General features: G+C 44.1%; 1 protein-coding gene across 1 annotated transcript; it reads left to right on the top strand.

Moving 5' to 3' along the window:
- On the top strand, positions 1-27829 carry A1CF (APOBEC1 complementation factor). Its single transcript, XM_080401817.1, is given in 11 exon segments — positions 1-6368; positions 10244-10378; positions 10566-10696; positions 12171-12411; positions 15646-15805; positions 19232-19329; positions 20241-20511; positions 21948-22156; positions 24449-24585; positions 25215-25348; positions 27673-27829. Coding segments are annotated over 11 exon segments (1767 nt in total). The 5' UTR covers positions 1-6269; the 3' UTR covers positions 27825-27829.
- Positions 27830-27914: the final 85 nt, after the last annotated feature.

Here is a 27914-nt window from a genome sequence, read left to right on the forward strand (position 1 = left end):
GGCTGGGAACACCTTGCGGCTGGACCCATGCACAGGCACAGCCCTGCTCCGCTTGTCTTGGTTTTTTGAAGAGCAAAGTGAGGAGAGAAGGGCTCCTAGGGGGCCTCAGCATAGTTTCTGTGCAGTGGCAAGAAGCCTTTTCTACTGCTTTCCCACCGCTGATTGCCGGTGGTTGCCAGAAAAGTGAAGACAGACAAGGTGGAGGGAGGAGGAGGGCTTTTCCCTGTGATAATTCGGCCTCAATTTGTTAAAGCACAACTTTCTAGGGCTAATCATTAGAGACCTTTCCAGCCACCTTCTTATTCCTCCTCTTTGCAAAAGGTTGGTCTCCATATCCAAGGCAATTGCTGCTCCTAAAAAAGTCTCAATTTCCCCTAATCTCTTCAAACTAGCAGGCTTTCTGCCCAAGACATAATGCTTCCCTTAAGCTGTTTTCTCTGGGTGAAATAGGAGGCTCAGGTGGGAGCGGGCATGGGAGGAAGGTTGGCTTCAAAGCATCTGGCACATGATGCTGCAAAAGAACAGGGGGAAGGAGGCTGGGCTCAGCATCAGGTGCCCCTGAAGAAAGGGCTTTTGGGGGCGTGTTGTGTGCATTTAGTAACACAGCTGCAAAAGTCACATGTGAGAGGAAAGGTATTTCAAAGAGGGGAGCCACTTCCCGAGCAAAAAATTTGACGCTTTATACATGAAATATTTTCCCAAGGCTCATGTGCTACAAAATGTGCAGCGCTTTTCCATTACTTCAGATTTATCCCACTTTCCTGCAAATGCCTATGAGTTCCTACTTTTTGTGGGACTACCTGAGCTGGAAAAACACCCTATGTCCTGGAAAACAAAGTGACTAAAACCTCATGCTGCGTTGCTCAATCGGACTCTGTCCTGCAGTGTGTCCCACCCCAGCAAAGAGCTGGTGGCAGCTCATGAAGCTTCAAGTGTCTGTTTTTAGGAAGAATATGAAGAATGCTTTATGTGTGTGTGAGAGAGAGAGCCTAATATACATTGCTTGGAGCCTGGAGGGAGAAAAAAACCCCCAAAATCTTGAAAAGCAAGCTGGTAACTGAAAGATAAGAATTTCTCTAGTAACCACCTATTTGGGTTAGTAAGGGTAGAGAGTGAGTATACTTATCCAGCCTTTTCAAAAGCTGTTATTCTTCTGAAGGAGCGGTTGCACTGGGGGGGCTACCGGTGCAAAACAGCCTCATTAAATATGTCCAAGTGGCTCAACACATTCAAACGTGAAGGTGTATTGATCTGTGCAGGATAAACATGGTTTCGTTATCTCATTCATGGAAACAGTAACCAGGTTTCCCCTAAAGGGCTGGAAAGGGGCAGGCTTAGGGTGCAAAAGCAGTGGGGGAAAAGAACAGGGTCTGGCCACAAATACCACTTTTCCTTCTCTCAACAAAATCCCAGCACAGTAGACATCCCTTGAATAAGGAAAACAATTCTCCCTTTTCCAAGCAGTTAACCCAAAAGCAAAGTAAAATCCATGTGTTTTGGTTAAAAGCATCTGGATTCATCTTGCTCTTGGCTGGATGGAGCAAAACCATAAGATCTGCCTGCAGTAGCTGGCAAGGAAACCACATGTAGAAGCAGTTATGGAGAAGTGAAGCAGTCTTACAAGAAGTTTGTTGCTTGTTGATACGGGGTTTGCTAGGCATAAGAGTACCTTTTCTTGCCTTGACGGTTTAGAGCTTTAATAGAAACCAAAAATAAATGAGAGTATTCAATGGAGAGAGGAAGATCAAATGAAGAAATGCTCTTATTTAAGATAAAAGCAGTACCTACCTTTTCTAATGGTGCAAGGTTCTTGATTCTGTGACCATGATAACTTCGTAGTATTATTTAAAAATTGATCAAAGATAAGGATGAAATAGGAAATGTACCTGGGCAGTTTGCACCTCTGAAAGTCCTAATTTCACTATAAGTATCTGCATAAAATGCAACTCCCCCTCTGCTTTTTCTTTTTAGCCTAACGGTCATTATTAACAGCAAGTCATCTGAGGGTCAAAACCCTAAAAAGGATTAAAATCCAGAACAATTATTTCTATTAAGTGTGGTTGTTTCTTTTTTTTTAATACTAAAAATGCTGCCTTAATTTGCTGTAGTCATTCACACTTTCAAACAGCAGCGATGGAAGGGGAGTTTTCCCCCTGTGAGGGTGGATTTGCTAATTGACTAATGGCCCAGGCAACAAAGAAAGAGAGAAAGTAATCAAGTTTTGCTAGGTCCTGTGACAGCAGCTCTCCTCCTCTACACTTAATGATAAAATAATATAGCCCAGCACACAGGCACCGCTACAAGGACTGAGGCTGATGCCTGGAATGAGAGGAAAATGGTGAAATCCCACCGGTTTCAGAAACAAAACATTCTACCTTGAATCTTATCCTGGAAATAGTCTGGATGCACTGATGGATACGGACTCCTGGGTAGCAGGGGTGAGAAGTATTCTGTCCAAAAAGGTGTATAGAAGTCCTCAGGCCAAGGAAGGTAGGGGAGAAGTGAGTAGAGAAGACGTACTTGGAAAATTGAGGGCTAGAAAGCTTGTTCTACTGTTTTTAGAATTTGTTGTGTTGTGATTCATACCTCTTTAAAAAGAGAGGTATGATTTCTGTTTTCATCCCAGGGAAACCCGACTGATGGAGGAAAGCTCTCCAGCAACAAGGCTTATAAATTAGCTGTGAATGACATTGGGCTGGTAATTAGTAGGAGGAACCTAATTTCTAAGGGTGGTGCTACAAAACTAGACCCAGGTGGTGCATTGGGTCACCCACCTGTGCATCCAAGCCTCAAGTGTGCAGCATTTTCCAGCCCTGGCCTCCAATGCTCCTCCTGAATCAGTTACTTGTGGAGTAACTCAGGCTGGAGGTACCCTGGGTGGGGGTCTCCAGCTGGAACTTGCTTCCAGCAGGACCAACACCACTGCTGCAGCAGGCTGCTGAGGGCCATGCTCCAGGCATGTCAGGGCATCCCTGGGAATGGGGATTCTCTTCTGCTCACATGGGGGAGGGCTGTTCCCTTGGGGCTGGCTGAGCTTTCTTTGAAGGTGGTAGTGTGGAAGTGCTGGGTGCAGATTAAGGCCAGATCATCATTAACACACTCCAAGAGCACAGCAACCAATTTTTCTGGCATTTTCAAAAAGCTTATGGAAGTTCCCAGTGCCAGATTTTGTAGTGCCCTGTGATTAATACCTTGCGTAGCTCTGAATGCTCTTGCTCCCTTATTCCTAGCGGATTGCTTGAGCATATCGTGGAGTACACCAATACCTAGACATACTGGTCTAGAGCCTAAAAAATTTGCATAATTCTTCACAAGAAGAGCACAGAAGAGCTTGCCTTATCTAATAAGGCAGAAGCCAAAGAGGGATATTGCTCCTGCTGTAAATGCATCTCAGCCAGGGAGATGTTCTATTCCCATCCAGCCCCAGCCCTGCAGCTTGTGCTTGCTGCTCAGTGTGAAACCATCACCTGGAGCGAGACGTTACTGGAAATTACTCCTCCCTGGCTAAAAGGTACAGAGACATATGGCATTTAAAGCTTTGTGTGCAAATGCATTCCAAGCAGCAGTCACTGAGACACCCAGGCCGTAGAGAGGTACAGAATGAAATAGTACTACTTGGGGCAGGGGGAGTATAAAATAAGGTTCTTACACTACTCATCTGTCTAGGTTGTGGCTGGGGACAGACTGGAAACCTCAGTCACTATGGAAATCTGCCGAGGTTTGTCTGGCTGCAGTCCAGCTGCTTTCCCGGCATGGAGAGGAGACGCTGCTGGCACAGGACGACGTGTCTGCTGGCTGCAGGCAGCCTGTTGCCTGTCTCTGTGCTCCAACACCCAGGGCAGTCTCCCTGTTGGGAAGCAGGTCACTGCAGCACTGAGATACCTGATAGAGAAGAAAAAAAATTACGAAATCCAAGGCAGTGAATATTAGAGATATCTGCATAGTACAGCCATCCCTTTTTGTACCCACACTTGCCCCAGCCTTCAGGCACATAAGGATGGGCTCAAGTCCAGATATAAGGGCTAACAGAGACTCATGGAGCACTGTGCAGATTTGTGCTAGGTATTCCAATTTGATTGCTCAAACCCCTGATGAAACCAGGATGCAGCAAAAGCAAAATACAAGGGGCCAAATTTGCAGTACGGCAGAGCTTTCCTTTATACAGTGTGTATAGGCTGTCTCTGCCCAGGAAAGTGAGGATGCAAAACCAATTTGGATTTTAATTGGGTTTTTTGAATGACTGTTTTTTCCTTGTTAAGCATCCACCTCATATTTGCAAAGTAGTGTGCTAATCCTGCCCCATGCCGTGCTGAACCCCAGCTCCGGAAGAGTCGGTGAGCACAGGAACCACAAGCATCAATAAAGATTTGCTGCCACCCTCTAGCAAGGGCAAAACAAAACAATAATTGGGCAGAAAAACATTAATTTTGGAATTAAGAGACAGAAGAGAGCTATCATATTGGACAGTCCATCTCCCAGCCCCTGTATGTTGGTAGTAATTAAACCCCTGGAGAACCAGGGAGCTCAGGAGAAAAAACAAACAACCGTCAAAATCAGAAAAGTCTCACAGACCTCAACAATAAATAGCTGCAAAATGCGGCATTACAGGGATGTCTCTATTCTCAAGTATGTAAGCTGTGGTCTCTGGAGCTCAGTGTGGGAGAGCCTGAGTGACACAAAGCTGAGATCCTCCAAACACCTGGGCTCATGCCCCATTTTTGGCACTGAGAGTAATCCATCTATTTAAATTAGAAGCACCTGTTTATGTCTTCCAGGATACAAAGATGTAGGAGCATAGAGCAAGTAATGTCCACAGACAGAATGGCCAGCCTCAAACCTTAGCTCTTCCATCAATAAACCCCCAAAATGACAAGTGCTAATAAAAGGTTTTGGTGCTAAACAGTCAGTTATTTCCAGAGCATCATATCATACTCAGAAAGTCTGCTGTAGCTGGATAGGTTGCACTTCTTTATCTGCATTTCTTTACTTGCAATCCTCATGTGCCAAGAGACCTGCGGTACAGGGGAATTGTTTAGGGTCTTCTCCCCAAAATTTGGAATTAGCTCAGGGTGTAGCCACACCAATCCATCCTTCTTGCATGTTTCTGTCACCCCACCTCTGCTCCTCCAGATTTCCCTTCTCCCCTACTCAGCATCCCCACCACCATCCCATGCCCTTCCCCACCCCTCTGCCATGGGACCCCTGTCCCCCTCAGCCCCATTATACCCACCCTGGCCCCTTTTGGCACTGTTTGCTTTCCAAGAAAGTCTGGGAGTTATCATCACCTTTCATTGCCTCCACCTTTGTACAACTGAAAGCAATTTAAGGCTGTAACAATCATTTTGGATTACACAATTTAGTGATTTCTAATATGAAGTTCTTGGTCCTACCAGCCAACAGCACATATCCTGCCTATGAGGACCCAAGGAGGCAATTGGTTTGCTCTTGCTGGTGTTCAGCATCAACCCATCATCACGAGTCCTCAAGCTCAACATTGCACCTGCATGCCCTGTTTCTGTGCCTGGCTCTGTCAAATGGTTTTTGCACAAGCTCAAAGCTCTGCACACAGGAAAAACAGGACAGCTGGAAATTATACGTAGCAAGTCCATCTTATAAATATCCATTTGCCAGTGTGTAGCCCAATTCAGATTTCAGCTTTATGGTGTTTTCAACCCAAAAACAATACTTAAAAAAAAATCTTTAATTAGATATTGTTAAATAAAATACCAGCTCTGAATCAAAACATCTGACCAAAGGTTGTTCTAGTCCTGAACCTAAATAAGTTCTCCCATGTTCCTGATTTTTAAAAATTGGCCAAATCTGGACCTAGGCATTGTTTCTCATAAAGTGCTATAGTCATGGCTTGTACAAGGTTATCTTCCCAGCATGAATGGAATGGAATGGCACGAAGGACTCATCATCATGTCTTCAGTGCAGGATTAGGCAATGTGTATCCCACCTAAGACATGTGCACCAATACGTTACAATATCCCTCTGCATCTCACTGGAGTACTGTCCAAAATCTGACTGTGGGTTTATATGCTATTTATTTTCATGCAACGAGGGGGATACTTTTGCTTTTTCCACAGTCTGTGGTGTTTTGGTTTGTTTTTATTTCAAAATAACTCATTTAGGAAGAACAATCCTGTTAACTTTCTCAGGAGGGTGGACTTTCTCCTCCTAGCCATATTAATTTATTTAATTTATCTTAAATTTGATTGCAGTGAGCACCCTTAATTAACCTGCTTTTTTGCTGATAATCACTCACAATGGAATCAAATCACAAATCCGGGGATGGATTGACCGGCATACAGAAAGAAGCCGCCCTCCGTGCATTAATTCAGCGAACGGGATATAATTTGATCCAGGTAGGAACTCATGGTCACGTCCTTTTGTGCAGTGTCTGGCTTCATCCTGAGGCGATGTATTGCACTGGGGGCTTGAGCAGCGAATCTGTACGCATGAAGCACTCCTTGCTCATTCTTCTTCTCCTCTCTGCTTTTCTCTAACATATATGCTGCATATAACTACATGTAATAGATGCTGTCTCTTATATAGCAGGATATTATTTATCCAGAAATTATTTGCCCTATGCCAAAGTATGGCAAAGGTAGAAAAAACCCTTGAGCGCTGATAAATGTTGGGAAAGTTTGGGATTGCTGCCTGAAAGCCATGACTGTGGTGGTTGTTAGTATAGCAAAGAAAACCGACCAAACAAAGTTTCAGAAGAGCATAGGTCCAGATTTGGCTATAGGAAGTCCAACATGTCATCACCAGATCTGCCTTTTGTACAGGTCCTTGCACACATGCAAGTGCTTGTGAGGCGGGCACCTCACCTGCTCAAACACCAAAAATTTGCTCACAGTTTAGGAGCAAGGTCTCCAAGGGCAAAGCTTCCTCTGTTTTGGGCAGCTGGAGACTGGGCATGTCCTTCAAATGCTGTCCGAAGAAGTCTTTCTAAGTTAGCATGACCAAAACAAGCTAATTTTTCAAAACCATTGAACACTAACAAGGCTGACCTTGCATCCTGGAAGAAGTAACTGAAAGCACTGTAATTGAGGCAGGTGGCTGCCTTGAACTTTGCCTTGCTTTGTGCAGCACTAGAGGGCACAACAGCCCAAAGCAAAAACTGAGACTCCTGGGAAAGCATTTTCCTATAGCACTTAATCTGTGTGCCCCAGGACCAGGCCAGCAGCTGCGTTTGTTGCCCTTGCGGGGGTTTCCTGCTGTACCTGACCCAGAAGATAAATAGCTTCTCTCCCTTATATTTACTGTGGCTTTCTTTATCCTGGTCCTAAGTGTTTCCTATCACCACATCTGGCTGTAGCTTATTCCTAAACCACAGATTTCAACCCTCGGCTCCCACACGCCCCGCAACATCTTCTATCTCCCTACCTTTTCCATTCCAAGCTTACTTTTTTCCCCCTCTGCTAAATTCCTTTCCCATGTCTCTTTGGGCTTTTCTTCCAACCTACCTTTTTGTCCAGCCAAACAACTTCTTCCACCGTGCACGTCAGGATCACTCATCTTTGTGAAGTGAATGATGAAGTCCTCCTTCCCTCCAGACACTTTGTCCAGATGAGTTTGTTGAGATGCTGCCTTCAAGCCACAAAGCAAGCCACTGCAGACTGAGGGAAGACTTTATTTCTTGCTGTGCCTCCTTGCATATCAGCTCACACAGACACTGACAAAATAAAAAAACAAGAATAGTTTGATTGTGTGCTTAGGTAGCCAAGAAGGCCAAGAGCATCCTGGCTTGTGTCTGAAACAGTGTGTCCAGCAGGACCAGGGCAGTGACTGTCCCCCTGTACTCAGCACTGCTGAGGCTGCACCTCGAATCCTGTGCTCAGGTTTGGGCTCAGGTTTGGGCCCCTCACTTCGAGAAGGACACAGAGGTCCTGGACCGTGTCCAGAGAAGGGCAGCAAAGCTGGGGAAGGGTCTGGGACACAAGTCTGATGAGGAGCAGCTGAGGGACCTGGGGCTTTTTAGCCTGGAGAGGAGGGGGCTCAGGGGGGACCTTGTTGAAAGGGGCTGTAGGCAGGTGTGATCAGTCTCTTCTACCAGGTAACAGAGACAGGATGAAAGGAAATGGTCTCAAGTTGTGCCGGGGGAGGTTTAGATTGGATATTAGGAAAACTTTCTTCACTGGAAGGGTGGTGAAGCATTGGACCATGCTGCCCAGGGAGGTGGTGGAATGACCATCCATGGAGGTGTTTAAATAATGGGTAGATGCGGTGCTCAGGGACATTGTTTAGTGATGGCCTTGGCAGATCTGGGTTAATGGTTGGACTTGATGATCTCAAAGGTCTTTTCCAACCTAAATGATTCTATGATTGTCTCTCACTTGGCTTAAAGTGGGACAGTAAGACTCCCTTGGCCGTTTTCAGACCATTACTGATGAGCTCAGCATTCCTTCAGCTGACACGCCAGTGAAGATTGCAGATTACTGCAACAACACAAAACACAACCATCGCTTTTTGTCTTCACCTAACTAATGGCTTGAGAGACAGAAAAATCCCATGCCAGCAACATGCTCTGTTCAGCCAAACTGGGAGCAGAAAAATAGCCTGAAACATCATGGTCTTCCTGTTAGATCTGCTGTAAAAATTCATTCATAAATTCAAATGTCTCTGTGACTCCATCACTATGCTGAAAACATGTGCAAAACAGGAATGAGCATAGATAATTCAGGACCTGTTACAGGCTTAGGAAAACTGAAAGAGCTTGTGCTATATTCTTATTTTCCTGCAAGGATCCCTGTTTGCTTATGTGCTTTAGGCCTTCCTCTTCAGCTAGTTGTACAGGCATTCACTTGCCTGGAATAATCCCAGAGCGGGAAATGACTACAGAAATGATCAGGGATCCAAAAATAGAAGAATGACCAGAATTCCAGCTCCTCTGGGAGCAGGATATTGCTACAGGACAGGAGAAGGAGAAGAGGGAAGGAGGTGGAAGGAAGGAAGGAAGGAAGGAGGGAACGAAGGAAGGAAAAGAAAGAAAGAAAGAAAGAAAGAAAAAGAAAGAAAGGAAGAAAAAGAAAGAAAGAAAGAAAGAAAGAAAGAAAAAGAAAGAAAGAAAGAAAAAGAAAGAAAGAAAAAGAAAGAAAGAAAGAAAGAAAAAGAAAGAAAGAAAGAAAAAGAAAGAAAGAAAGAAAGAAAGGAAAGGATGAGAATTAAGGAAAGAAGGAAAACAAGAACTACAGGAAAGTTGATTAAAAATAGGAGAGGAGAACAGAGACACACTCACCTAGCAAAAACATAGCAAAAAGAGAAAATATTGGCAGGTCTTCACACCTTTGACTGTTATTGAGGGCTAGGGGCACAGCTGTAGAAAGGGTCTCACAGCTCCTGGGTGCAGGAAGGGGTGGGTGTTGGGATGCACCATTTCTCCAGGCCCAGGTCCTTACCACACCTTGCGCCAAGTATCACTACCTCTTCCCTAAGCCCAACTGCTGACACAAACTTCTTTTTTCAAGGGCATTGAGCAGCTCCAGCATCACCTACTGCCAATGATGACTTGGGCTTCCCTCACCTCACCACTCTGTCCGGATGTCTCCAAATTTCTACCTTCATCCTCAGTTGTCTCCCTATATTAGCACTTTCTGAGGTCCAAATACCTTCTGATTTTGAAAGTCCTTCTGCTTTGAGACATGATCCTTCCCATATTTTTCCTTTGGTCTGTAGAGCAGGAAGCTCTCCATCAGTTACTAAAATAAAAAGCAATGTCACTGCTTATAAATGTTTATGATTGGATGAACAATCATGACAATTTATGAAGTTTTAATTGTTATATTACGCAGTCCACAACTAACACACCATCCACAGAGATTCAGCTCCCATAGCCAAGAAGACCTACGTTTTCCAAGGAGGTATTGGATTGTCTCCATCTTGGACATCTGAAGTAGCAGTTGAGTTGCAGATTCAGCTGTAGACCAGTGTATGCTCCTTACAAAACTCAGCTAGTGCAAACCAGACCCTCCTCCGGTACTTCACCAGCACTTCACCAGCATACTAATTGGGTTAGCAAAGCCTTTCAGTACAGATCTGGCAGTGGGGCAGCCAATGCACACTATGTTATCTCTGATGAGCCTGTAAAGAGTTGCTCCTTGAAGGGAATGAGGGTGTCTGCCTCCAGCCCACTGGTAACAGAGCATGTCTAAAGCATCATTCCTCGAGAAAGGGTTGGTTACATCCACATTTAAAATCTGTATCTAAACCATTCTTTTACTTTCCTCCGCGGCAGGAAAATGGGCAGAGGAAATACGGAGGCCCACCACCTGGCTGGGATGGCCCTCCGCCGGAGAGGGGGTGTGAGATCTTTGTTGGGAAGCTGCCCCGAGACCTCTTTGAAGATGAACTTATACCACTGTGTGAAAAAGTAAGACTTTATGGTGGGTGGTTGTATTACAGAGGTTAGCGATGATGAAAGCTGCATGTCAAGACTGAACTGGAGATGATTTGGCCCAGACTACTGGCAGAGGTCTGACATGATATAGTCAAGGAAGCACCCAGTCTTATCTAAGTACCTCCCTCTTGCTGACAAAACTTTTTCTCCCTATTTGTAGATTGGCAAAATCTACGAAATGAGAATGATGATGGACTTTAATGGCAACAACAGGGGCTATGCCTTTGTGACCTTCTCAAATAAACAGGAGGCGAAGAATGCAATAAAACAACTCAATAATTATGAAATTAGGTGAGTGTGGCAAACATCTTCACTTCAACTTTAAATGATATATATTAATCTGGTTTTTTTATGTAAAGCATATTTTTATTTGCAGCTCAGGGGAAGGATATTTAGATACACTAGATAAACTTTAAAAGATCACCTCTTGTATCCCTGTGCAGTCACTGTTTTATGCTGTACTACAAAAGCAGTATGTAGGACTCATCAGAGTCAAAATTTTTTGCAGGAAATTTCTTCCTTACAAAAAAAAAAATTAAAAAATCTATCAGAACATCGGAAAACATAACTTGCCTTGGATCAAATGAACTTTCACCTAACTATCGCTGTTTATTTCATGTTCCCCTCTGGGCTGTTTTTTATTAATTTATTCCTACTCACAGTCACTCTCATGACCTATACTGCAGATATGTTCTGGGAGACAGAGCGATTGCAAAAAATGGTGAAATAAGATGGAAAACAATTGGGAAAACAGTGACAATTCCTAATAGATAGAAACAGAAAAAGCCTTCATGTTTGTGACTAAAAACGGGGAACAACACACCCAGAAATCAACAACATAGAGGCAATATGCTTTGCTTTGATTTCAACTACTCTTAATGGGTTTTTCCAGTTCAAAGTGGGATGAGTAGATGCCTTTGCTTAAAAGCATTTAGAGATAAGACATTTTGACAATTTTATGGCTTTTGCTTTCATTTCTTGTAAAAAAAATAGGAGTTGTGAATTGCTTTACTAGCAACCCTAAGGATGAGCAGGTCACAAGGCACACAGAGGGCTTGGAAACGTCATTTGTATCAGAGGCTAGAAGGTCTTAAATATCAGGCTTCATCCACCTCCACCTCCTCCTCTGCTTACTTCCCTTGATCCAAAGACTCCTCTAAAGAAGTTTTTAACTTCTCAAGACCTGCAAGAGATACTTGGACCATGAAAAGATGAGCAAGGTGCATGTAAGGGAATTTTTACTTTGAGGTCTGCACAACAGTTGGCATCAGAAAGCCCCAAATGGTGTCTCTCCATGACAAGGGGTTTTCTTTCCCTAAACCCTCAGCCATGAGGCCAGATGGTGACTGGGAAGCTAGAAGTCACTGGTGAAAACAACAAATCCTGGCTTATACTGGTGGCAACACAAGAGTCAATGCTGTGACCATGGGTGGTAGGTACAGTTGTCTGGTAGCAGCCATTTTTGCCAATAGCAAAAGGGAGAATCCCAGGAAGAAAAATTTGTCTTCAGTTTCTCCCTGATCTCAAATCCTTGATATCCACTGTGCTGTCTCACTTTGATGTCAAATGTAGTACAGCGGCAGCCTTTACTTTAGCTTTTCATTGAGCAAGACCACTTGGATATCCCCAAAAACATACGCCACCGAAGCAGGAGACCTTGTGTTTGACCTTCTGTTTTGGGACAAGAGAGGGGTTTATTTGAATTTTTTTCTCTTTGAGAACTGATCCTGACTTCTAACAAACTAGCAATGTTGTCTATATTCAGGAATGGGCGTCTCCTCGGAGTCTGTGCCAGTGTGGACAACTGCCGCCTGTTTGTGGGAGGGATTCCCAAAACAAAGAAGAGGGAGGAAATTTTAGCAGAGATGAAGAAAGTCACAGATGGAGTCGTGGACGTCATTGTCTACCCTAGTGCAGCTGATAAAACAAAAAACCGGGGTTTTGCTTTTGTGGAATATGAAAGCCATCGGGCAGCAGCTATGGCCAGGAGAAAATTGCTCCCAGGTTAGTACAGATGGGGAGTGGGTAGGGGTGGCTAAGCCTCAAGGGTCACCTATGTACATGTGCTGCAGTGAGACCAAAGTCTCCAGAGGAACCAAGTACCCATGGAAGCAAAAGCTGCTGGGTTTTCTCCTCTCAGCTGCTAGAAACACTCAGAGCAAGGAGGGACCCCAATGCACCATGGCTGGCTGATGAAGTCACCCTGGCTCTGGGGTGCAGAGTGAACAATTCACTACAGATCCCAATGTAGGACCTTGCTCGTTATCCATGGTCTTCATTTAGGAACTTGAATTTACTAAAAATACAGCTAGATTGATTTAGCTGTGTGTATCTATACAGCTCTGTTGTAGCATATGTATTATCCTGTGATTATCTTGGGTTATGTATAAAATACAGCCTCAGTTATGGCCTCTCAGAGAAAATCAGTCAGGAAAGCATCCAAGAACATGTCCAGTCTTCAGAATGTATTGAGGATGTTCCTGAAAATGGATATTTTCCATATGGGAGGAAAACTTGAAATGAGGAATTGCTTTAGGATTTAAACAATATGAAGAACAAGTTATGCAATTTAGTGCTGGGGGATATTCAAAGACCATTGTGAAGCAGAGAGAGGTTTGGCAGGTGTTAGATGAAGAAGTCACTTAACGTTAAGTGCATTTCCAGTGATTTCAACAAATTTTTCATGCTTTCTTATGCTCAGCAGCTCCTGTACTGCTTTGTCAAACCCAGCTCACTTGCTGGTGAAAGAATCCAATAAACCTTCTGTTTTGAGACTTGTTCATAACCCACAAGCCTTCTTTCACCCCTTCTTATATGACATGAAAGTTCACGAAACATCCCAAGTAATTTCAATCTTTTTTTCTTGTTGTAAAAACACGGGCACGATTTCAAGCGCAGAATATGCTTAGCTATTGTGGGATATCTCACACTGACTATTCTTCCCTCTGTTCTATACTTTCTGCATCAGTTTAGCATCTCTCTGATTGTGGGAGCATATTCAGCTGGTCTGCGCTTCAGCAAAACTTCTCCATGATTTCTATATCAAGAACTAAGGAAGGAGTAGGCAACAGCCACAGCTGCCGATGGCAGCCTTGAGGGAGCAGAGCACTTGAAATCCTGAGCAAAGACAGCGAGACAGATGGAACAAGCACGTAGCTCAGAACAGGCATGTGCAATGCACTAGTGATTTCCAATTTAGGAACATCTTGGTAAACAGTTTGGGGAATTTCAAAGGCCTGAGCAGGAGCCAGAGTCTTCTGATGTTGAAACATACTGGACGAACTTGAAAAAAGTTTCAAGCTAGAAATGAACGTGTCTCCAGCTGATGCACTGGATGAATGTGAGATTGAATATCATTACCAAGACACTTCCTTTTCTCTGAACCTTGCTGCTCTTTGTGGGAGCTTTGTAGAAGAGACAGAAATGCTCAAAACAGAAGATGCTTTTTATGAAAACTTTGTCCTGTCTCCTGGTTAAACAAGAGGGTGGAGGAAGACTGGGTTTTAGCAAAAGGCTAGTGCAGTCACAAAGCTTAGCTCCTTGCCACAAGTCAACCAGGTCATTATTTCCGTTATTGAACAGAAAACGGCAATTCAGAAAGGGGCACACAGCCTCTTATTTCAGCTGGCTGCCATTAGCAGCCATCTCTTTACTTCTGGTCGCTAACAGCCTGAGTCAGACTGGGCAGTGCTGAAAGCTGAACATCAGCCCAACCTTGCTCCACAAATCCCAGCTCATTCATGAGCTTTCCTAGCAGGGAGCAGCCTCTTTCCATTTAGTTTGCTAATTTTCACTTCCAATATAGAAAAACAGGTCTCCAGTTTCTACATTTGCCCTCTGATTTTCTCTGGTTTTAAGCTCAAATTCAATCTTAGATGGGTTATCCAAGCAGAGATACAAGACAGGATGCCTTTTTCAGGTCTCTCAAAAAATGTTTTGCAGGATTCTCATTTTCCCTTTGCTGGCATAAGCATCCCTGGGTTTCTTTCAGGTTTTAGCATAATTAAGGCCTCGGAGGACCTCAACTTCATGTCATAAAGATCAGAGAGAAAGAAAGAAAGAAAAAACACAGAAAGACCCATTTACACTTTGGGGGACATTTGCAGAAAAGGCAGACATTTTATTTCATTATTTGGAAGAACTATCTAGCACTACTTCTGTGTGCTAAGGCGGAAAATTATCCCACATAAATTTTGTACTGTACAACCAAAGAACCAGCTGTTGGGCCAAATAAAGTTGCTGAAGAAAAAGTGAGCCACAGACAGAGCACAAGAAATGTGGGGCTCTGGTTCTTAGTGGGTGGCCAGATCTCAATCACTCCTGAACAGAAAAGATCTCCCTGCAAGATATGTAGAAGGGGCAGGGAAGGGAGGAAAGAGGTATCATTGCCATCTATAGAAGACAGGAGATGAAGAAACCATCACGGTGTAGAGGTCCTTCTGCTTTACTTTGTGTCCTGCTGCTCATCACTGCGATTCCCAGAGCTTTGAGACAAGGCTGTGGCAGTCAGTTTTCATTACATATTAAACATCACTAATTGACTAATCAATTACTTAACAGGTTTGGTGACTCAATGTAAATGATTGTGGACCTCAGCATAATCACATGGTGACATTGTCTTTGCCTCTTTATTTGCTGTTTTTATTCCCTGCCCCTCAGCAGCTTGATCTAGTATGTGCAGAGCCCACGGGCTTCTCCGCACCCACACCCTGTATTATGCCTCGATAACTTTTCATGTCCCTCCTTTCTACTATTTCTGCCTCCTTTCTACTATTTCTGCTGCAGCTTCACCCAGTGGGAACCATACAACTTCAAATACTTGCACATAGATACATCCTTGCTTTTACTGTTTAATTTCATCCATCTGGGACTTCTAGATCCCTTTCTTATTATCTAGGGAATTAAACTTTTGCAGCCAAGAGGGATTTTTATAAGTTCATTAAAATATTTCCATTTAGAGAGCACTCCGGGGAACGTGGACATTGGTGAATTTGGTTCTGGACACCGCATTTCTGCAGGCACGTAAGGTATTAGTGGGAGCATGCTCTAAGTGTGACCATCTGCTTTTAGAAATGAGTTAACGAAACAGATATGCTTTGAGCTAGAAAGGCTTATTTTGGTCACATTTGCAGAGCTCACTTACTCTGCTGCTCATACTGCACGTGAAATAGTCTCTGAGCAGAAGTGAGAGGAACCAAAGCCTGTCTGACACTGACAGTGCCAATTCCTTTAAAGGAAGGATCCAGTTGTGGGGACACCCTATCGCCGTTGACTGGGCAGAACCAGAAGTGGAGGTGGATGAAGACACCATGTCATCAGTAAAAATTCTCTACGTGAGGAACCTCATGCTCTCAACCACTGAAGAGACCATAGAAAAGGAGTTCAACAGCATCAAACCAGGTATGAACTCATTGACATGGTAGCTCCTCAATAAGTACTGCCACTGCAAATGGAAATATGTCTCCATTCATAAAATGCCAAAGAAAGATAAAAAAATGGCCAGTTTTCCACTGTAAAACGTTCATGTGTAATGCCACAAAAATTATTATAAGGCTGAAGGCTCCCACCCAACATGCACATCATGACATCCCGTTAAGAGCTGCTTAATTTCCAGCTAACAACACTACTAACCTTTTTAGAGTGATTGGCAACTGGAAGAGATCCAAAATGCTGCATGGGGATGCCTGTGCCTTAACAATGATTTTGAATAATTTCTGTCTTTCTTAGAAAGAGAGACTTGGTGAAACAGCTGGGTGGTCTCAGCATTCTTCTGTGGCAAGGGATGGTGATAGAAATAGAGTGATTTAATACAAATGCTTTTATCCGATCTATCTAAATTCTGAATGCTATCATTTTCATACAGAAATCCCCACATTCTCCTGTAAATTTGTGAATAATCAGTGATTATCATTTAACACAGAATATGACGGTATTCCTTCATGGCATACATTACATGCACTAAAGGTGAGATTTTTCAAAATGCAAGTAGATTCATTGGGAATAAAAATCCTGCTCACTTTCAAAGGAGATTTTACTTCTGAGTTGCTCTAGATTTAGGGAATTCCTCCCAAAAACAACAAAGTAAAAATAACCCATTTCTGCAGCTCTCCAAGCCACACAGTCCGCTAGGCATTAGTAACTTAAGCTTGTCAATGTGAAATAGCCTTTCATCTCATTCCTGTTAACTTCCTTCCATTGATTTTTAAAAATACACTACAGAGCTTCATTTTTCCTTCACTAACTTTTTACCTGCTCTATACCCTTCTTTTTCTGCACTAGGCCGCAATGCAAAGGTCTTTAAAAGGTTTCCTTATGAGCCCTTTCTGTCCTTCTAATGTTTCTGGCTGACACTTTTAGCCACCATCAAGCTGTTAGACATTCCATTTTACCCAAGTTAAATACGTATCATCCCATTCAACTCTTTCCTTCTTTTACTTACCCAGCTTTGCTCCTGAACACTGAACTGCTTGCACTCCCCAGAAACACATTTATGCACCTTTGACACTTTGGTAACTGTCATCTGCTTTGCTCCTGAGACAAGTTTTCTGGTACAACAACAGAAGATCTGTATCATCTTTAATTTTCACTTTACTATTTTACTTCTCATGATGGAAATTCTTTTTATTTTTTAAATGGACAGCTTTATTTATTGTGGATAAATCAGGAATGCCTCTTCTAAAGCTGTGCCATGCTTTAAAGAAACATGTGCACCAGAGTAGTAAAACCTGAGCTCTGGGGAGAGCAAATGCAGTTTAAGTTATAGTGAGATTACAATCAAAAAAGTCAACAAGGATCTGAAATTATTCACTTCCCACCCTTGGTTATCTGCCTTATTCATCGTGCTGTATTTCAGTACCGCTGGCCTGAAGTGTACATTTGATCCAGGGAATTAAGAAGCTGTTTTGACAAAAACAAGTCATGCAATAAAAAATTATCCTAGCAAAAGGAGTTGCAATTCAGTGGTCCCCATGACAGAGCAATTACTACAGGCTCTGTAGACACATCTCAAGTTATAACATAATACAAGTATCACCCCTTAAATCTGTGCCACAATCATTGCCTGATGACTTCTATAGAGGTATGCACCTCTCGTCTCACTGAAAAGCCCTGCCTTTGCTCGCTAGAGATTTTGGCAAAAATCCTCATCCCTGGCAAAGTTTCCAGCAGGAAGGTCATTCTCTCCAAGTGTACCTAAGGGGACAATATTCCCCCTGTACCATTACATAGACAGTCTCTCTGTGGAGATGACCTGAGGTTGGGTATCGCGTTGCTTTGCCCCAGCAGAGGCAGAAGCAGGGAAGAACAAGAGTTTTAGGATCAGTAACACAGAGCGCTCTCAAGGAGGCAGAAGGGGGATTTTCAAAACACAGAGAGTTCATTAAAGCCTTGACTTGTAAACAAGGCATCAGCATATAACACCCATAACTTCAGGCTTAGAAAATCATCTTTCGATCCCAGAAGGACATGAAGTGCCACTTACCATTCCGGTGTCATTTTGCAGACGTGCAGGCTGCTCAGGTTTTAGGCTGGCAGAAGCTTCATTTAGTCCACTGGAGCTCCTAATGACTCCCCATAAACCCCAAAGAAATATATTTTCTCTTGCAGTTATTTAAATAAGTGCTTTTTGTGGCAATATGACATTTCCCTGTGCACCTGTTCAGCTTTAAAGGGTATGAAGCCAACAGAAGAGTAGTTCAGCATCCCTTAGCTGTATTTCTAAAGGATGTGTTTGGGGGTGTTACGGTAGCTGGGCCGGTTGACAATGTGCTTCCCAAGCCACAGAAGCAGGGAAGATGAACAATTAAGGAAGAAAAGGCAGATGTCTAAATTTTGTAACCACAGGGAATAGGCTTAGTGTGGTTATTTTAGAGAAAAACTTGTTAGTGCCGAGTATCTCGGTGCTGAGAAGTTCCCAGCAGCAGAGCAGCTGACAAGGGAAAGTGAAAGCTGTAGAGGGTAGATGCAGAAGAGAAGAACAATAAACCGTTTACATTCAAATTATTTTGGGTAATCACAGAGGCATAAGAAAGATTCAGGCAGCAGGTACCAGGGTGGGGGTCTCCAGCCCAACTCCACGCCTGGCAGGGCCAACACTGCAGCTACAGCAGGCTGGTCGGGGCTGCGTCCAGGCGAGTCGAAGCATCCCTGGGAATGGGGATCCTTCACCAAGTGGGGCCCCATCCAAGGGATGCCCCACTTGCACAGGAAAGCCTGTTTCTTAGGGCCAGACCTGCTGCCCCATCAGTCTCAGCCCATCGCCATGCTCAGGGCTGCTGTGTCCCAGGCAGGGCTGGGTGCTCGTTCTTGCTGAACATCCTGAGTCGATGGCTAAGAGAAGAGCCTCCTTGTTTTATGGCAGAAGCACCAGCTTTCCTGAAGCTGCTTCTGAGTAACACGTACAACGCACATACGAAACCATGGAGGTGGCAATCACATGGTGACATTACCATGGAGTGTAACCAAATCCTGGGCTGCTGCACTTTCTGCTCAGCCATCTGGCCTTGGGTGGTCACAGAAGGGAGACAACACCAAAAGTAGCATCCAACAGAGCATTTTGGGCAGGAGAAAACCATTCCAGTTTAATGGGAAATTTACTGGTGTCTGACCCCAAATACCTCTAGCTTGCCTTGAAATACTGCAGCCATTATATATTTACTTTCCCATGGCATATATATCCTAAGAGGTAAGAAGACACTGTCCCCTTGTTCTCATACCCTTGGTCAGCCTTTGCTCTCCAAGAGCTCATAACCTAACACAGCTGCTCTTTCAAGTCTGCGTTTTCCAACTAATACCCATTTCCAACTAATATTCAAATGTTTTCTGCAGGTGCGGTAGAGAGAGTGAAGAAAATTAGAGACTATGCCTTTGTGCACTTTAATAAAAGAGAATATGCAGTGGAAGCTATGAAAGCCTTGAATGGGAAGGTAAAGCTGCTATAAATGCTAGTTTGTGGGGCTTATGAGCAGTAAATCGTACACAGATGAAACAAAGCTGCCTAGTTTATTAGCTACAAAACCATCCTGAAGGTGTTAGCCCTATTTCTCTTTGCAGGCTACTTTTATACTCCTGGATTCATTTTTCAGCACCTCTGATGTACACAAACTGTTCATTTTGGCTTCTTGCTCCTTGCAGTTGTGCTAAATGTTTGCCCAGCTCAGACTGTATTTCACCGCCCAGAAAAAGGAAAAAAAAAAAAAAAAAAGGCAGAGCAAAGCTGAAACAAGGACTAAGAAATGAGGGGTTACGGATTCCCTTGGCTCACACTCATATCCTTGTTCCATGTCTGCCAACAAAAACACTCGCAGGGCAGCGTGTGAATGGCAAACTGGGACAAACAAGGTCAACCCAAAACATCTGCTTCAAATTTAGATGTGGATTTGCAAGGAGGTTGCTGTGTTTAGTATTTCTTGCACTGCATGTAATTCACGGCACTGTAATGCAAGAGCTGTTCCCAAAGAGGTGTTAACCTCGCTCCTATTTTTAGCGCTACTGGTATTCTCCATAGGAGTACATATAACCTCACTGATTTACATGCTACTTTGCAGGGAAGCAAAACCTTTGGAAGGCTTCACAAATGTACTGATTTGGTTAAGGAGCCTCTCCTGGCTGTGGTCAGGGCTGGGTGCTCTCCATCCATTAAGCCTTCACACAGCCAGTGCTTTCTTTCACCCATGGGAGGGAAATTTCGGGGGGGTTGGGTAGTTTTCTCCATGTTCCTACCCTGTTAGCAAACCATGGGGGTAGAACACCTCCCTAGGCAGGATAATCTCCATGTATTTTGAAGACTTACATTTATGGTTCTCCCGTGCTCTCTCCCCACCACCTTGGTGTGAAGGTGCTGGATGGGTCCCCGATCGAGGTGACATTAGCCAAACCTGTTGACAAAGACAGCTACATCAGATACACCCGGGGCACAGGCGGCAGAGGTACCATGCTGCAAGGAGAATACACCTACGCCTTTGGACACGTGTACGACCCTGCCACTGCCTATCTGGGCGCCCCGGTATTCTATGCACCCCAGGCTTACACAGCTATCCCCAACCTCCACTTCCCTGCCACCAAGGGGCTCAGCAACAGGAGCATCATCCGGCCTCCATCCATCCGAGGTAACTCCCATCACACCAATGCTCTGCTCTAGCAAAATACCTCCTCTGAGGCTTGGGGGGCTGCTCCCTAGGCCTGTGTTGGTGGTGTTGGCTTTGTCCTGTGAGCTGGACCCCTTTCAAAGAGGGATGGAGAACACAAGGTTTAGGCTCTGTCCTTCACAAAGGTGTAGCAATCTTACAGCAGACTAAGCAGGGCATGAAAAAAATGATCGTTTTCCTGGAGCAAGCCTGAAAAAGCTTCCAAATTGCCCTCGCTCCAGTGTAAATAAACCATGAATCCTCCTGGCTCTCCCCCCTTCAGAGCCAAGTCCCTCAACCAGCCACCAGCACAGCTCTCTGCTGTGTTTCCTCTTTGCTTTGAAGGTCACAGAGAAAGTTTTGCCAGTCCTGGTGTTTTCTGACCCAAAGCCACAGTTTCCCAAGGAGGTCACATTGCCTGATGCAGGGTAGGGAACCAGTGCTGAAATCAAGAAAGCCATTAATTGTGTGCTATGGGAGAGAGACTCCTTTTTTGGGGGGGAACAATTAACCTAATAATAAGCAGTCTACGAGAACAGAGGGTATTTCTGAAAGCTGCTGGGGCTCTGCCTTTGATCTCAGGTGACTACACTGGGGACCAAATCAAATCCCCATGCTCAGGTTCCCCCAAATTAAATATCATTGCAGGTGTCATTTGGTAAGTGCAGAAGTAAGCTTGGGGGCTAGCAAAAAAAAAAAAAATCTGCCCATTTGATCTTCCCTCCAAAGAAGATGCCTGTGCCAGTCCGCTTGCGTCCCCAAGCCTATGGGCAGGTCCCACAGCAGACTAGGACCCCACGTAGCACCCCAGCAGGGCTGGCAAGGACCGTGCCAGTTTTTCCTCCTTCCCAAGGAGGCATGTTTTTGCCCACATGGGTGAAGCCAGATTCTGTGAAGGTTGCATTGGGAAAGGTGCAGGTGTGATAACACACCAGCCCTCTCCTGCCTTACAGTCCCCCCAGACTCCCAAATAGGGCTCCCTGAGGAAAAATGGAAGTGTAACGGGGGAAAACAAAGAAGGATTTTGATTCACACAAGCAAGGGATTGTATAAACTGAATTCTTAATATAAGTGAAATTACACTGGTGGGTAGCAAGTGGCATCAGTTGTCCCTTGTCTGCCTTTTGACTACAAATCTGGGTAGAATGATGTCATGAAATCAAAACCGACTAGACAAGATGGAAACTGTCAGAAAGAAGCAGGGAGCTGCCCAAACCCCCTCACCTGTCCAAGCATATGAGCCCAAACCCAGCGGGTGTCAATGCTGAGCCTGGGTTATCCCAGCAGCAGGCTAGGGGGGAGCTCCTGCCCATCTTCTTCCCAGACTTGGTGAGTGGGGCTAACTTTTCCATTTCAGCAAGAATCAGGGTAATTTTTCCGGCGATTTGATTCAGTTTAATGCCTTCTTACATTCCTAGAAATTTACATGAATGTACCTGTAGGGGCTGCGGGAGTTAGAGGACTGGGAGGTCGCGGCTACCTGGCGTACACGGGCCTGGGGCGTGGATACCAGCCCAAAGGAGAAAAGAGGGGAGAGGATAAACTCTACGACCTCTTGCCAGGAATGGAGCTCACACCGATGAACCACGTCACACTAAAGCCCCAGGGGATCAAACTCGCTCCTCAGGTAGGTGTGCGAAAAAGAGAGTAAATATCCTGGCCAGAGGCTGTCTGCCCAAACTGTTTTTGATAAAACAGTTCCCTGCTTGAATCTGCACTGGGGACTGATGACTAAATCTGTTCTTGCATCTCAAAAGACATTAGAAAAATCAAACACCACTAGTTGCATCTTGCAATACCCACCTGCCTCCCTGGAGAACAGCATCTGCTCTCCCTCAGAAGAGAATTTTCATAAACACCCATGGGTGTAAAATGAATCCACCTATGGATGTTGCTCCATAAGAGCACTGACAGTAAAGAAATTCTCACCCAAAATAGATTTGATAAACAAGAAGCGAAGTTTGGGGCTTCACCAAAGAATGAATGCACATACATAGAAAAACAATGTATATTTTAAATAATTTATGGGGGAAAAGGTGTTGACTGACTGCCCAACTCAGCCCAGCACAGAAACTCTGATTGCTCAAGGAGGCTTTTGATGTGGTTGTGCGTGAGGGACTGGGATCCAGACAGGTGGATGAGGACTGAGGAGAACAAACCCAGAACAAATTCCCTGAGTTTCTGAGGGTCTGGCTCTTACGGCAACTCCTTTCCCCTTACATCATCCAAAGCAACATGAGAAACTAACTTCACCCTGACTTTTGAAGCACATCGTTGCTTATTAACACTTCTGTTAATTAACATCTGGTTTGCCAAAGTCTATGAAAACATCCTTTTCTCTCTTAGAAAACTGGAAAGTGGTTTTTTTCCACCCTCCCTGCAAAATTTCACAGTTCTCTCACTCTGTTTTATCAGCATGTAAGATGGCTGAAATAGCCTGAGTGGTGCTGCACTGCCTTAGAACAGGTGAAATTCATTTTTCCCTCTTCCCAGCCATGTCAGCCCTCCACTGCATGTATTTCATATGGTGCAGTAATGACATGGGGCACTTGCAACATCAGGGGTTTGGGGCACATTTTTCAAGCAGCTGAGCTCTCTAATGCCTCCACTGCTACTATTTCACAACAGCAGGTCTTAAACAGCTGCAACGTGCTTCACAACAGCTTCATTAATAAGACAGCCTCATTAATACCTGTCAGCCTGGTCAGCCTCTCCCAATCACTACCCTAGGACTGTTTTAACAGCATCTTTGAATGATGGATTTTGTTCCCACTACCTAGCTGGGATGCTCGGTGTTAATAAGTAGATCTGCCTTATCAAGGATCTAAGTGTCGATGTAACATTATAAAACTGACATCTGTATAAAGGTGTTGGGACCGCAGGGAACAAGTGTTGACATAGTCAAGAAATGCAATAAACTAGTTTATTTACACTACAAAGTGCTAAACTTCAGCTGGAGCTATGATTACAAAATTAAAAGTAGCACTGACATTCAAATTTTACATTGTAATTTTAAATAACACTAAGTGTAAATTTTAAATAAGGTAGACCACAGAAAGACACAGGTTGGAGGCACCTGGGGTCTCCAGTCTGACCAGCTGGCAGCATGGCCAATGTCGCAAAGTCCCAAGACCCAACATCTTCTCAGCTAAGCGTCAGGTCTGGTGGAGCTACCTGAAAAAAATAACTGGTCCAAACACCACTCATGAGAAGGCAGGGGAACCATGCTGTGTTCAAACCCATTCAGGACAGCACATACCCAACAGGTTAAAAAAAAGAAATACCAAGCCAAAGCAAGAGTGTTTCCAGGCAGCAATCCCCAATTACCATGGAATAAGCTGTGCTAAGGCTGGGAGCAACATGGTTCAGCATTTCTCTTTCAAACTAGAAGCAGAAATCGCCTATTGAACCCTCTATAATTAATTGGATGGAAACACAGCCTTTTTTCTTTTTAATTTTTCTTTTCTTTCTTTTTTAAAAGACTGCTATTTGGACTTTTCATGCACTATAACCCACTAAGCCAGGGAGGTAACAGAGTAGTGGAGATGAATGCAACCCTAGTGTTTTAGCACTGTTAAATAGGGTTTCTGGGGAGAATTCAAAGAAAACCACACCGATAACAGAATAAAACAGCTAATCAGCAAAAGGACAAAGACATTCAATTTAATGATAATTAAGTTCAGGAATTAGACAGATTTTCAAAGTATAAAACATTTAGATAATTCTTATACTGCAAGGTGAATGTAGTATCCTGTCTGCCTTGGGGTTTTTTTGTTTTGGTTTGGTTTGGTTTTTTGCTAAGCCTTGGGAAAGCTGCCCTTTGGAGGGAAGGAAGCTGACCAGTGCAGGGGCTGGATCTGGATAAGAAGGCTACTGTGCAGCAATTAACCCAAGTAAAAATCCCTTTTATCCCTTCTAGATCTTAGAAGAAATCTGCCAGAAAAACAACTGGGGACAGCCTGTTTACCAGCTCCACTCTGCAATTGGCCAAGACCAAAGACAGCTCTTCCTCTACAAAATCACTATCCCTGCCCTTGCCAGCCAGAACCCCACCATGTACGTAACTATCTGAGGTTTTCTGGGTTTTTTTCCCTAGCATCTGTCCTTAAAAGACAATTGCATAGGTCTCTATTGCCTTTTTTAATACATATATTAGTGAGAAAAAAATCCACAAACTAAACCAGACTGACAGCGATGTCTGCCATGCTTGGTGCTCTCTCTCTCTGGTGGCGCAAAGATTACAGACAGTCAGAAAAAATCAGGCAAAAGGGTGCTTCTTAGTACAAAACCAAAGCAGATGATAGCTCTTGTGGGAAAAAGAAAACAGCCTAAAGGAACACACTGATAATTCAGCTCCGAGTATGATTCTAAACATTTCTGACCTAAACCATTGTTTGCTGTGTATTTTAAAGAAAACCCCAGACTGCAGTAGGCTTTCTTTTGGACTGAAAATGCACAACATCCTCTGAAAGGATATTGTGTCCAAAACAAGACACAGGGCTAATAAACTCAGCAAAGAAACTGGACTGCTACGGCAGAGTGCTTTTGTTAATGCATCAGCACAGTAAAATAATGTTTCCATTTGATATGTGGGATGATGCCATCTATGAGTGGATCAAAACATCTTGCAGGAACGTCCTAGAGAAAAAAAAACCAAACAAGCTAACATTTTGCTGTACTCACAGACATCCCTTCACACCACCCAAGCTCAGTGCCTATATTGATGAAGCCAAAACCTATGCAGCGGAATACACCCTTCAGACGCTGGGGATTCCCACAGAGGGAGCAGAAGTGCCTCCTGCAGCACCAGCTTTTCCAGGTATGGGAAGATCTGTACAGCAAAGAACTATTTTTCTTGCTGTTTCATTGCAGATGTCAGGAATGAACCCTGGCCATTGAGGACAGACCTGGTTGTGCTCCTACACACACCTCTACTTTGACTCATATTACCTATATTTTTGACATCTTTGTTGCCTATATAGTAACTTACCTCCATATCGGAACTACCCAAATTATGGCGTACATACCATAGAGCAACTCAGGCTGCAGGCACTGCGGTGGGAGGTCTCTGGTCCAACCTTGACCCTGCGTATCAGTGCTGCAGATATAGCAGGCTGCTTGGAGCTGTGTCCAGGTGAACTGGTGCAGTGACCAAGGATGGGGATCCCACACTGCTCAGGGCCCCATCCCAGGTACACACCTCCCCTCCACTCTTTCCAGTTTGTGGATGCCTCCCTTCAATGAGGAGCCGCAGACAGGATGCAGGATCCAGAACTGGTGTCTCCAGTGCCACATCTGGGATGAGTCCCCTCCCTAGACCTTCTGGCTGCAGTGTGGCCAGCACCACCCAGGATGGAGTAGACCTTCCTCACTATAAAAGCACACAGCTGATTAATTCACAGTCCATCCATCCTGCCCCAGCACCCCCAGCTCCTTTTGGACTAACACTTTAATTTCATCTGCCAAAGAAATGATGCAACCATGATTTGATCCCAGCTCTCAAACCCCACTGGAAGGGGTTTTTTTCCAGTTTGGGAATTCATACACAACAGCTCTTGTGACTACCCAAAACAGCTTGGGAAGTCATGGAAAACACAGGCTGGGAGCAGGAATCCAGCTCACAGGCATTACATTTGCTGTGCTTTCCAGCATGACAGTTATTCTAATGTAGTGGGAGCAATGCATGCCAAACTGCACATGAGGAATGCATTAGTCAGTACTACTGAGTTATGTGGAGTCTCTCAAGGATGGGTTTAAAAAAAAAAAAAAAAAAGAAAAGAAAAAAATCTATCCGGCTTCCTGCCACAGGAGTCCACAAAAGCCACAGAAAAATCAATTTGTCTGGGTTTGTGCAGGCTTCCGCAGTATGGAAACCAAATGGGCTCTTTATTGAATCCAGTCTCCACTTACTGGTTAATTATAATCTCTCCTTTTTCTTTCATCCACCCTCATTTATTTGTCTTGGAAACTCAACAAGCTGACACACATCGAAGTTTCTCCTTGCAATACACAATAGTGGCTGAAGCCCAGCCCAGCTCAGTCCATGCCCAGGTAGCAGCTCATTTCTCTTATGGTGGTGGCAGATACACTTTAAATGACAGATTTCTCAACTTCTAGTCAAACTCTTGCACCTCGCTTTGCTGATGCAAAGAAGAAACTTTGAGCAGCCACAATACTCAAATTACAGTGAATTTTGGATGTTTTCCTCTAAGGTAGCACCTTCAATGAGGCAACGTGCTCTCAGTGTTGCCCAATACCTCCGTTCCCCCCACTGACTCCAGCTGTGACTGACCTTGAGTTGATCCATTGCCCAGCTGGCCGGTCAGAGATTTTGGACCCTGGGAGATGTAGTTTGGCCACAGAGCCTGGTCCAGCAGAGGCGATGGGTACCCCAGCTGCTCTTCCCAAATTTGGGCTTTGTCTTAATTCTTGATTCTTTCATAACGAAATATTGCGGTCTGGTCAACAAACTGCTATACCCTGCATTCAGGCAAACCAGACCCAAATGATGTTTCTTTTCCCAGTGATTCATTTTAAATCAGCAAAGCTAACATTTTCCCATGGAAAATTTTGAAGTGTTGAAACCACATTTTCCATTAGAAACTGATGGGAAAAAAATCCAGTTTACTAAATATTTTTTTCCTTGATATTGCACAGAGGGAATTTCCCTCCTCTCTAACATGGCTGTTCTGAATTGCAGGTATTTTGGCTGTGAGGGGTATCGCAGCCACATTTTCTGAATGAAACCTGCCCAGATTTCACCTGTATTACTTCATTTTCTTGCCCTTCTCATGCCATGCATGGGAGGATGCACACAGAGCACCATTAACATCCTCTAGCTCAGAAACAGCTGAAGTCTAAGGAAAAAATATTCAACAGAAGGGCATTTTTCAAGCAGCATGTTTAACAAATAATGGGTGAGAAAATGCATTACTTTCCCAGCTTTTTTAAATTACCTTGAAGTGGAGAAAAAACATGCCAGAAACGACTATATCATTTAATTAGGTTATTCCCATTAACAAACTCATTGCTCCCTAGGTCATTCCCGTCAACACCAAAATCTTCCCATAAAAAACTGTCAGGCAATGGTGAGTTTTGAACATCTTTTTACAATCTGCATTTTTCCCCTCCTTTCCCCTGCAGGATATACTATTGCTAATGCGGCTGCCACCATCACAGCCACTCAGCTCAAACAAGCAGTAACTATGGGACAAGATTTAGCGACCTACACAGCCTACGAAGCCTACCCCGCCTTTGCAGTTGCTGCACGCAGTGATGGCTACGGAGCATTTTAATTCTTTCTTTAATTGAGTTCCCTTAAATCAAGCACAGGCAGAAAAAAAAAATCCAGTCTAGTAACTCTTATATCCCTCATGATTTTAAAC

This window comes from Falco punctatus, assembly GCF_963210335.1.
Source record: "Falco punctatus genome assembly, chromosome: 9".
In the NCBI taxonomy this organism is placed as follows: domain Eukaryota; kingdom Metazoa; phylum Chordata; class Aves; order Falconiformes; family Falconidae; genus Falco; species Falco punctatus.